Source organism: Sinocyclocheilus rhinocerous, unplaced genomic scaffold (assembly GCF_001515625.1).
Source record: "Sinocyclocheilus rhinocerous isolate Xijiao unplaced genomic scaffold, SAMN03320098_v1.1 scaffold946, whole genome shotgun sequence".
NCBI classification, from domain to species: Eukaryota; Metazoa; Chordata; class Actinopteri; order Cypriniformes; family Cyprinidae; genus Sinocyclocheilus; species Sinocyclocheilus rhinocerous.
The window spans coordinates 941,761-952,753 of NW_015633151.1; the positions used below are offsets into that span (position 1 = coordinate 941,761).

General features: G+C 46.1%; 1 protein-coding gene across 1 annotated transcript in view; it reads left to right on the top strand.

The window, feature by feature from the left end:
- LOC107743202 (dynein heavy chain 11, axonemal) overlaps nucleotides 1–10,993 on the top strand; it is an 85,670-nt gene that overhangs the window by 28,124 nt on the left and 46,553 nt on the right. Inside the window, exons 38-45 of the mRNA XM_016556346.1 lie at nucleotides 162–356; nucleotides 465–542; nucleotides 1,005–1,178; nucleotides 2,129–2,333; nucleotides 2,807–2,972; nucleotides 3,066–3,168; nucleotides 10,128–10,367; nucleotides 10,457–10,618. Coding sequence (XP_016411832.1) covers nucleotides 162–356; nucleotides 465–542; nucleotides 1,005–1,178; nucleotides 2,129–2,333; nucleotides 2,807–2,972; nucleotides 3,066–3,168; nucleotides 10,128–10,367; nucleotides 10,457–10,618 — 1,323 coding nt within the window. The remainder of the gene's footprint in view (nucleotides 1–161; nucleotides 357–464; nucleotides 543–1,004; nucleotides 1,179–2,128; nucleotides 2,334–2,806; nucleotides 2,973–3,065; nucleotides 3,169–10,127; nucleotides 10,368–10,456; nucleotides 10,619–10,993) is intronic.

The window sequence follows — 10,993 nt, forward strand, 5'->3', positions numbered from 1 at the left end:
CTCCCCCCGCTCGCCCCCGCACCCGCCGATGTCATCGTCCATCGCGATGTTTCACTGTAGACATCGTCCGATGTCAATTTTGTAGACATTGCCCAACCCTAATGCATAGCTCTATAGATAAAGCAGCCTTGTGTTTTGACGCTTCCTTTTACATTATGTAGGTGTTGATGCAGGCTTTGAGAGATTTCAACATGCCAAAGATCGTTTCGGAAGACGTTCCAGTGTTCCTGGGTCTGATTAGAGATTTGTTCCCTGGTTTGGAGGTGGAAAGGCGGACTGATGCAGAGTTTGAGCTGATAGTCCGTCAGACGAGTCTAGAGTTAAAGCTTCAACCTGAGGACACGTTCGTTCTGAAAGTAAGAAACTCTCTGCACAGTGTGTCATTAAATTGTTTAGCATTAAGTTATCATACTGTTTTAGATTCCTTGCTAACCTCTTATTTTTTAATGCAATTTTTAATGAAGGTTGTTCAGCTTGATGAGCTTCTATCTGTTCATCACTCAGTGTTTGTGGTTGGTGATGCTGGGACTGGAAAAAGCCAGGTCAGAACACAGTCTACATGAATACAAACCTGTTTCTCACTGTCCACTTTCCCTGATGTTTTAAATGAATCCACTAATTACTTGTATTTTGTGTTCTTATAATGTAAAATATCGCTCTATTCGATTATGACATTTTGCCTGATAATTAATTGTCGTGCAAACAAATTATTTGCCAGTTTTGTGGACAGTTATTTTATAGATTTTTTTTTTTCACTTTCATGGTTTTGTAAACATATTGTACAGGTGTGAAATCATTTATATTGTTCTGTAGTTATATATTCATTATTTGTGCTAAATTCTTTGGTTTTACTAGAATCCAGCAATCGGAATATTATGAAATAATTAAAGTTTATTGTATATTGTTATTTATTAATTGATTAATTGATATATTTTTTATAATGATATGAATGTTTCTCGCACTTTAGAATGTCTCTGTTTATGTTGTCTTTTTTGATCTCTCAGCTCCATGATTCTCGGGCTGAGTTCAGTCAGTGGTGGATCAAAGAGATGAAGAGTGTGAAGTTTCCTGTACAGGGTTCTGTGTTTGACTACTATTTAGATCCTCATTCCAGACGCTTCCTGCCATGGACCGACAGGATGCTCATGTTTGAGATGGACCCTGATACACCTGTACAGGTGAGGACAGGATCATGTATTGCAGGAAGCTGAAGTCTAAATTTGATGTAGGAACACTCTGAATACATTAATACTTCCTGTTACATACAGAATAACATGTTGTGAACATATTCATTACAACACAATATACTTCTTTGTGATCCACTGAGAAAATTCTCCTGAGAAAATTCACTCTCACAGAGAACTACTTTAATTTCAGAATAATGGCATGCTAATTTAGTGCAGTTAGTGCATTAGAGTGGGTCAGTGAACAGATACAGAGAAAACAACCTCCCTCCATCATGAGCTGAACCTACAGTCAGAGGAGTTTTGGATCTGATTACCGTTCAAAGTAATCAGAATTATGCGTGTGTGTGGGGCCATTGTCTCTGTTTTTATTCTTGGAAGATAAAGACGTAATGTTGATAATAGGGTAGTCATAGTGATGAACTGGGCCTACAGGTTTGTCGTGTCTCATTGCAGAACTATATTCTAAAAGTTCACTCAAAATGCTCTTGCAAAGTATCCCACAGCCTTTTCTGAAATACAAGTATTTATACTGATTTAATTGTGTAAATGTTTTTATACTTTTTTTTTTGTACAATGGGTCTACAAAATTCTCACCACCAATTATACATTGGATAAATTATATATACACCACTGTTTTTGAAAGAAGTGATTTGGTGCTCAAGAAAAAAAAGTATTATTATAATCAGTGTTGAAAGCATTGTGCTGCTCTTTGTGAAAACTGTGATACATTTTTTTTATATATATATTTTGATGGAAAGAAAGTTCTAAAGAACAGCATTTTTTAAATAGAAATCTTTTGAAAGATAGACAGATAGATAGATAGATAGATAGATAGATAGATTTTATAGTGTTATTTATAGACTTATTTATAGTGTTATTTGTTGATTTAGATAAGCTGAATATGACTTGAGTAATCAAATGCCCCCCTTTTTTGTCTACAGTCTGTGTTAGTCCCAACAGTTGAGACGGTCAGACTGCAGTATTTCATGCGCATGTTATTGGAGACATCTCAGCCTCTTATGCTGATTGGTGGAGCAGGCACTGGGAAATCTGCTCTGGTCAGGAACCTTCTGGAAACACTACCGGAGAACCTTATAACCGCGAAAGTTCCCCTTCACTTTCATATCACTGCATCCATGCTGCAAAGTGAGTGTGACAGAGTGCATTTCATCACATTTTTCTAAAATGTCTTCCGATGTGTAGAACAGCACCTCCTTGTGGTCCATATGACAAATTTCATTTCATCTGGTTATAATAATAATAGAAATAACAGTTAGTCCAGTGATTTCATCCAAGTGCTCCTCAGGGTGTACTTGAATTGATGTTGAGTAAATGTTTGCTTTATTAAACCTTTAAAACAAACAAAAAAAGTTTTTAGTAGGTCTGAACAGCATGAGACAGATGGATTTGTTCATACATATCAAGCCATACAAATTTTAGACAAAAAAATTCTGCTCTTATGGACTGATAGGAATATTTAAAATGTATCCCAGAAGTTTATAACACTATGTAAAATGTGAATTTCACTTGTACTAGTTATAGGATTTCTTTGAAAATGATGCCTTATGCAAATTTGTAGTCAGTTCTTTTAAAACAATGCTTTTTATTTTTATTATCAGAGGCAATGGAGAAACCTCTCGAAAGGAAGGCTGGCAGGAGTTACGCACCCCCGAGAAACAAGAGACTCATCTATTTCATCGATGACATGAACATGACAGCTGTGGACAGTTACGGGACCTCTCAGCCACACGCTCTCATTCGCCAGCATCTGGATTACAAGCACTGGTTACGCAACATCAACGTTTCTTTCATTTATTCCACTTAAGGGAGATATTACTTGTCAAAACACTCTCTAACAATTTTATGTCTTGTTTCTAGGTATGACAGTCACAATTTAACAATGAAAGACGTACACAACACCCATTATCTCTCTTGTATGAATCCAACATCGGGGAGTTTTACAATTAACCCCAGACTGCAGGTATTTGAATTTCTTTTGTGGGAGCTTCTTTATTGCACATTGTTGTGTAGCATTCAGAACAGAATATAAACTTTTTGTCATACCATATATTTCGCATTTACAAATATTATTAATAATCATTAATCGTCAATTTCTATACCACCTATAGAAATGTGTATTAATATGTATTTGTGATACTAAAAAAATCAAATAAATAAATAAATAAATATCCTGTATGTAATAAATAAATAATGCCATATATTTCCATAAAATTCCATAAAATATCATGGGCAGTTTGTGGTGCTGTATTTTTCACAGTTTAGAATAACTTGAATATTAATTTCATATATACAAGTTAATATATTATAATTAAAGTATATACATTTTTTGTATTAATATATTAAACATGAATTTGACATATTAGGAGATAATTAGGCATAATTAGTCAACAATTTATGTTATGTAACAAAATGTCTTGGTTATATATGTAACCTTTGTTCCCTGATGGAGGGAACGGAGACGTTATGTCGTGACGACATAGGGGGTTTACTTGAGAGCCCCAATCCGCTCTGACATTCAGAGAAAATGGCAATGAATTTTGGCTAGTGGATTTTGCATACCTGAGCCACTCCCCGTGCATACAGATATAAATAGGCGACAGGTGCATGAACTCATTCAGGTTTTACGCTGAAGAGCAGAGAACGTATCCCTGGCAACCAGCAATGGTTCGAGGTTGTGGCATGGGGACATAACATACGTAACCGAGACGTTCACTCGGTTACGATCTGTCGGTCACTACGAGTTATGTCGTGACGACATAGGGGGTCCATGGAAAGCGCCACAACCTGAACTCTGTCACAACCCTGTAGCACTGCAAATGTTGACAAGCAGCCACATGTCAGACAAATGCTACGCAAAGGTCGCAACCTTCCCAACGCCCCAGCGCAAATTCGCTGACCTTGGCGCCCGCAGGGATCAAAAGGTGAGTACATCGCTGCTGGAGATAGCCAAGCCGCTGTTTCTATGACAGAAATGTTTTTCTTAAGAGAAGGGATTTTGACTTTCATGAAAGGTGCTTCACGGGCGCTACGGAGACCACATCCTGCCTGGGGTTTACTTGAGAGCCCCAATCCGCTCTGACATTCAGAGAAAATGGCAATGAATTTTGGCTAGTGGATTTTGCATACCTGAGCCACTCCCCGTGCATACAGATATAAATAGGCGACAGGTGCATGAACTCATTCAGGTTTTACGCTGAAGAGCAGAGAACGTATCCCTGGCAACCAGCAATGGTTCGAGGTTGTGGCATGGGGACATAACATACGTAACCGAGACGTTCACTCGGTTACGATCTGTCGGTCACTACGAGTTATGTCGTGACGACATAGGGGGTCCATGGAAAGCGCCACAACCTGAACTCTGTCACAACCCTGTAGCACTGCAAATGTTGACAAGCAGCCACATGTCAGACAAATGCTACGCAAAGGTCGCAACCTTCCCAACGCCCCAGCGCAAATTCGCTGACCTTGGCCCCCGCAGGGATCAAAAGGTGAGTACATCGCTGCTGGAGATAGCCAAGCCGCTGTTTCTATGACAGAAATGTTTTTCTTAAGAGAAGGGATTTTGACTTTCATGAAAGGTGCTTCACGGGCGCTACGGAGACCACATCCTGCCTGTAGGGAGGTATCATACGGAGACACTGATATGGACTGACCCAGGCCTGGGGCAGTACTACATATGGAATAGTCTCTGAGTCAGGTCCTACCTAGGAGTAGGGAGGAACGGCTGCCAGCAGAGACTGACAGAGTGGTCTGTCAAAGGGAAGACACGGGTTCACCGAGAGGGAAACCTTACCGTGGAAAAATACACATATAAGATCGCCCGCAGGCAATCAAGCCATATGGACACCTAGCCCAGTAAAGGGACTGACCGGAAACCCGGGCAAGCTAACACCGATACTGGGCCTAGGGACTGCTCTGCCCAGTCTGACTGCCGGGGGTGCTGGAGGATACTCAACCAGGGTTTGCCGACTGGGGAACTTACTGGAGGAGGAAAAGGCACTCACATCCCCGGGTGAGGGGGAATGGCGCAGCAAGCGTGACACCGGCCGGCTCTTCCCGCCACTTAACAGTTACCCAACACACGGGAAGAAACCGTTTCAATGCGGAGACTGTAAAATCTCACGAAGGTGTTCGGTGTCGCCCAGCCCGCAGCTCTACAGATGTCTGCCAGAGAGGTGCCGTGCGCCAGCGCATAGGAGGCAACACTCCGTGTGGAGTGAGCCCTCACCCCCAGGGGGTACGGCTCGCCTTGGGAATGGTAGGCCAAGGCGATAGCATCCACTATCCAGTGGGCCAACCTCTGCTTGGAGATAGCATTCCCTTTCTGCTGACCTCCGTAGCAGACAAAGAGCTGCTCAGAGCTTCTCAAACTCTGGGTGCAGTCCACGTATATGTGCAACGCTCTGACGGGACACAGCAACGCCAAGGCTGGATCTGCCTCCTCCGAGGGTAGTGCTTGCAGGTTCACCACCTGATCGCAAAAGGGCGTGGTGGGAATCTTGGGCACGTATCCAGGCTGGGGTCTCAGGACAAAGTGAGAGTAGGCCACTTCGGGGGTCTTCTTGGTGAGAAGAACACCAATTCACGAACAGACTCCACTTCAGAGCATAGGCTTGCCTCGTCGAGGGAGCTCTAGCCTGAGTGATCGTGTTTACCACCGCCGGTGGCAGATCATTTAAGTCTGCTGCATTCCGTCCAGGAGCCACACATGGAGGTCCCAGAGATCTGGACGCGGATGCCATTTGGTGCCGAGCCCCTGAGAAAGGAGGTCCTTCCTCAGAGGGATGCACCAGGGAGGGGCTGTTGCGAGGACCATGAGTTCCAAAAATCAGGTCCAGGTGGGCCAGTAAGACCTGTTCCTCGTCCCAAACTCTGGGTGCAGTCCACGTATATGTGCAACGCTCTGACGGGACACAGCAACGCCAAGGCTGGATCTGCCTCCTCCGAGGGTAGTGCTTGCAGGTTCACCACCTGATCGCGAAAGGGTGTGGTGGGAACCTTGGGCATGTATCCAGGCCGGGGTCTCAGGACAACGTGAGAGGAGGCCGGCCCGAACACAAGGCACTCTTCGCTCACCGAAAATGCTTGGAGGCCCCCGACCGTCTTAATGGAAGTGAGCGCGGTCAGGAGCGCTGTCCAGCGGCTCAAATGGATCCCTCTGAAGGCCAGCCTGGACAGTAGAGAGATCCCAGGAGGGCACCAAGGGTGGCCTAGGCAACCTTCTGGCACCCCTCAGGAACCTGATGATGAGATCGTGCGATAGCAGCCACATACACTTTCAAGGTGGAGGGTGACAGCCTACGCTCCAACCTTTCTTGCAGGAAAGAAAGCACTACTCCAATCGTGCATCTTTGGGGGTCTTCTCGGCGAGAAGAACACCACTTCATGAACAGACTCCACTCCAGAGCATAGGCTTGCCTCATCGAGGGAGCTCTAGCCTGAGTGATCATGTTTACCACCGCCGGTGGCAGATAACTTAAGTCTGCCACGTCCCGTCCAGGAGCCACACATGGCTGTCCCAGAGATCTGGGCTCACTGGGGGAAACGCATACTTGCGTAGAGCCCGAGGCCAGTTGTGTGCCAGTGCATCCGTGCCGAGGGGGGCCTCGGTCAGGGAGTAATACAGCTGGCAGTGGGAGGACTCGTGGGAAGCAAACAGGTCTACCTGGGCTTCCCCGAATCGACTCCAGATCAGCCGGATCTCGGCATGGAGTCACCATTCTCCGGGGAATGTGAGATGTCGTGAGAGTGCGTCGGCTGCACGATTGAGCTCCCCCAGAATGTGGACGGCGCGCAGCGACTTGAGCCACGTCTAACTCCAGAGGAGGAGATGACGGGTGAGCTGTGACGTGATTGTAGACCACCCTGCCGGTTGATGTACGAAACAGCCGCAGTGTTGTCCGTGTGGACCAACACGTGCTTGTCTTGCAGTAATGGCCGGACCTGCCGCAAAGCCAGATGCACTGCCAACAGCTCTAGGCAATCGATGTGCCAAAGCAGTCGAGGCCCTGTCCAGAGCCCCGAGGCTGCCTGCCCGTTGCATGTAATGCCCCAACCCGTACTGGAGGCATCCGTCGTGACAACGACATGCCAGGACACTTGTTCTAAGGACACCCGGCCCGGAGAAAGGCAAGGTCTGTCCAGGGGCTGAATAGGCGGCGACACTCCGGTGTGATGGTCACACGAAGTGTACAGTAACGCCATGCCCATCTCGGGACTCAGGAGTGTAACCAGTGCTCATATGAAGCAATCCGAGCGGCGTAACTGCGGCTGCGGATGCCATATGCCCCAGGAGCCTCTGAAAGCGTTTCAGAGATACCACGTTCCTGCCTCTGAAGGAACTCAGGCAGTTCAGCACTGACTGGGCGTGCTCGTTGGTGAGACGCGCTGTCATACTCACCGAGTCTAACTCCATACCAAGAAAAGAGATCTTCTGCACGGGGGAGAGTTTGCTCTTTTCCCAGTTCACCCGAAGCCCCAACTGACTGAGGTGCCAGAGCACCAGGTCCCTGTAATCGCACAACTGCTCTCGTGACCAGCCCATGATGAGCCACTCGTTGAGGTAGTTGAGGATCCTGATGCCCACTTCCCATAACGGGGCAAGGGTGCCCTCCGCGACCTCCTTCAGATCGACCGCTGCAAACCAATCGTGGGGCTGGATGCTTCTGATGATGCGCTTCTGCGTCAACATCTTGAATGGGAGCTTGTGAAGGGCCTGATTCAAGACACGCAGATCCAGGATTGGCCGAAGGCCACCGCCTTTCTTGGGCACGATGAAGTAAGGGCTGTAAAACCCTGACTTCATCTCGGCTGGAGGAACAGGCTCGATTGCGTCCTTCGCCAGTAGGACAGCAATCTCGTCGCGCAGGACAGGGCATTCGAGCTGCCACCGAAGTCTTGAGAACGCCGCTGAACCTGGGGGGTCGCCTAGTGAACTGAATCGTGTAGCCGAGTTGAACTGTCCGAAAGAGCCAGCGGGACGGGTTGAGCAGCGCAAGCCATGCTTCCAAGCTCCGTGCGAGTGGCACCAAAGGGACAATCGACGCACCCGCTGTGGTGCAGCAGTGGGAAGTAGTGCTGGATGGAGCAGAAGGCATCGCTTCCTGGCCCATCACAGCAGGACTCCCCGTGTACCCGGAGGGACTGGCCAGAGATGAGTGGAGAGGCAGCGCGTCTCCGAGCCGCGATCTCTTGCTGCTGGGAAAAGTCCTCGACAGTGTCGCCGAATAGGGCAACCTGTGAGATGGGAGTGTCACGAAAGTGCACTTTGTCGACATCTCTAATTTCAGCGAGGTTAAGCCAAAGATGGCGCTCTTGGGCCAAAAGCGTGGACATCACCTTCCCGAGGGACTGTGCCGCGACTTTTGTCGCCCGGAGGGCGAAGTCAGTTGCCGTGTGCAGTTCCTGCATCAACCCGGGTCAGAACTACCCTCGTGCATTTGTTTCAGTGCCTTGGCTTGGTGGACCTGCAGGATAGCCATGGCATGCAGGGCAGAGGTGGCCTAGCCCGCAGCATCAAAAGCTTTGGCTGCAAGAGCAGCCGTCAACTTACAGGCTTTGGATGGGAGACAGGTGCACCGCAACCGCTCTCTCCACCTGGGGAATGTCTACGTACCCCCTAGCCACCCCGCCATCGAGGGTAGTGAGGACGGAGGAGGGAGACGAGCCGCCCTCGGCTTCGTCAGCTCCTCATGCACCTCCGGAAAAAAGGCACCAGCGCCCCGCGCCGAGAAACCAATCATCCAACCGCTGGGTCTCGTGACTGGGCAGCGTGTTCACCTTCAGCCCGATACTCATGGCTGCCCGGGAAAGCATGGCCGTCAACTCAGGGTCCGATTCGGTGGTGGCGACAACACCCTAGGGGGGCAGCCCCACCGAATCTTCATCCTCGGAGGACGATAGCTCATCCCCCGAGAGAGTGGCGAGATCGCAGCGAAGTCATGCTCATACGCTCGCAATGAACACATGAGTCATCCACGAATGCAGCTTCAGCATGTTGGATGCCCAGACACTGAAGGCAACACTGATGGCCATCGACAGAGGACAGGTAACGACCGCAACCAAGAGAACACGGACGGAACGGCATCATTAAAAAGATGCGAGCCATCCGTGATGAGAAACTGCTCTTTTAATTGAAGCACCCAGGGGAATCGCTGAATCAACAGGGACACCGCTGTTTGTGCCGTCACGCCAACCAGGAACAGCTTCTTTCTTCCAGTCAGATCAGAAAGGCTTTGTGGAGAAGAAATCATTCACCCACTCGGCTCCGAAGCAAAAATCTGAATGAGTGGATGCACCTGTCGCCTATTTATACCCGTATGCACGGGATGTGGCTCAGGTATGCAAAATCCACTAGCCAAAATTCATTGGCGTTTTCTCTGAAAGTCAGAGCAGATTGGGGCTCTCAAGTAAACCCCCTATGTCGTCACGACATAACTCATAGTGACCGACAGATAGGGAACTGTGTTGGAGTAATGAAATTTAAGCAATTTTACTAAAGCAATTTAGTAATTTTCTCTTTTAATCTTAATTCAGCATCTCCCACCAATTAAATTCTGACTAAATTTTGAACTCTGTTCCATACGCAATGCACTGATTAAAAAAATGCAGAATTATATGAAAATATATTGTAGTAAAAAAAGGGTTGCACTTCTTATTTGTACTTACAGTGTACTTACAGTGTACATACAGTGTACAGTTCTGGTAATATAAGGTAACTACACGGGGTAGGTTCAAGGTTGGTACCTAGTTATTGTAATTACTATAATAAGTACATAGTATGTACATGAGGAAGAGGACTGTAAAATAAAGTGCTACCAAAAAAAAAGTGTAGTGTAAAAAAAGTTGATTGTTTGTTATATAATATGAAATTGTGTTTGAGAGACATCACTGACAAATCTTCACCTTAATTTTCATCAGAGGCATTTCACAGTGTTAGCGTTCAGCACACCCAGCTGTGAGACCCTCAGCTCCATCTTTGGCTCTATCCTGAGCTTCCACCTGCAGAGGTTGCGGTTCAGCCCAGCTGTGGTGAGGAGTGCTCCAGCTGTGGTGAAAGCGGCTGTAGCCCTCCATAACAGGGTGCTCCAGCACTTCCTCCCCACCTCTATAAAGTTTTACTATTTCTTCAACCTGTGGGATCTCTCTCGACTGTTCCAGGTTAAACATTCCCTCTGTGCTCAGTAATTTAAACTGTAAATATCTTGAATTAGCCAACATTTTGTACCTGTGTTTGTATGTGCATCTAGGGTCTCCAGTTCTCCAGGCCAGAGTGTGTTAGACAGGGTGCAGATCTGGTTCGACTTTGGATCCATGAATCCAGAAGAGTATATTCAGATCGCTTTTCTGAAGCATCTGACATTCAGCTTTTCCATAGGCTGCAGGCGGACATCGCACGACAGGCCTTGGAGGTAAACCAGCAAAATAACATGTTTACTGCTGTGAAAGGCCTCAATGAATCAGCATCTTTCACAAAAAAAAAAACAACAACTGGAAGGCCTTATTATTTTATTCAAATTTTTTATTTTCTTTGTTTTCTGTTTTATGAAAAAAATTGCGCAATGGAATAAGAAATACACCAAAAACATTTATTTATAAATATAAAAAACAACAACAATATTTTAAGTAATAAAATGAAATAAAATAAGTAAATAAATGTATAATTGTAGTTAAAGTATAATAATGTTATATTTAAAAACAAACAAATAAATAAAAAAATAATTAATTAATTAATTACTCCTTTGTTAAAAATAAGATGGATTAGAAATATTCCAAATATATATATA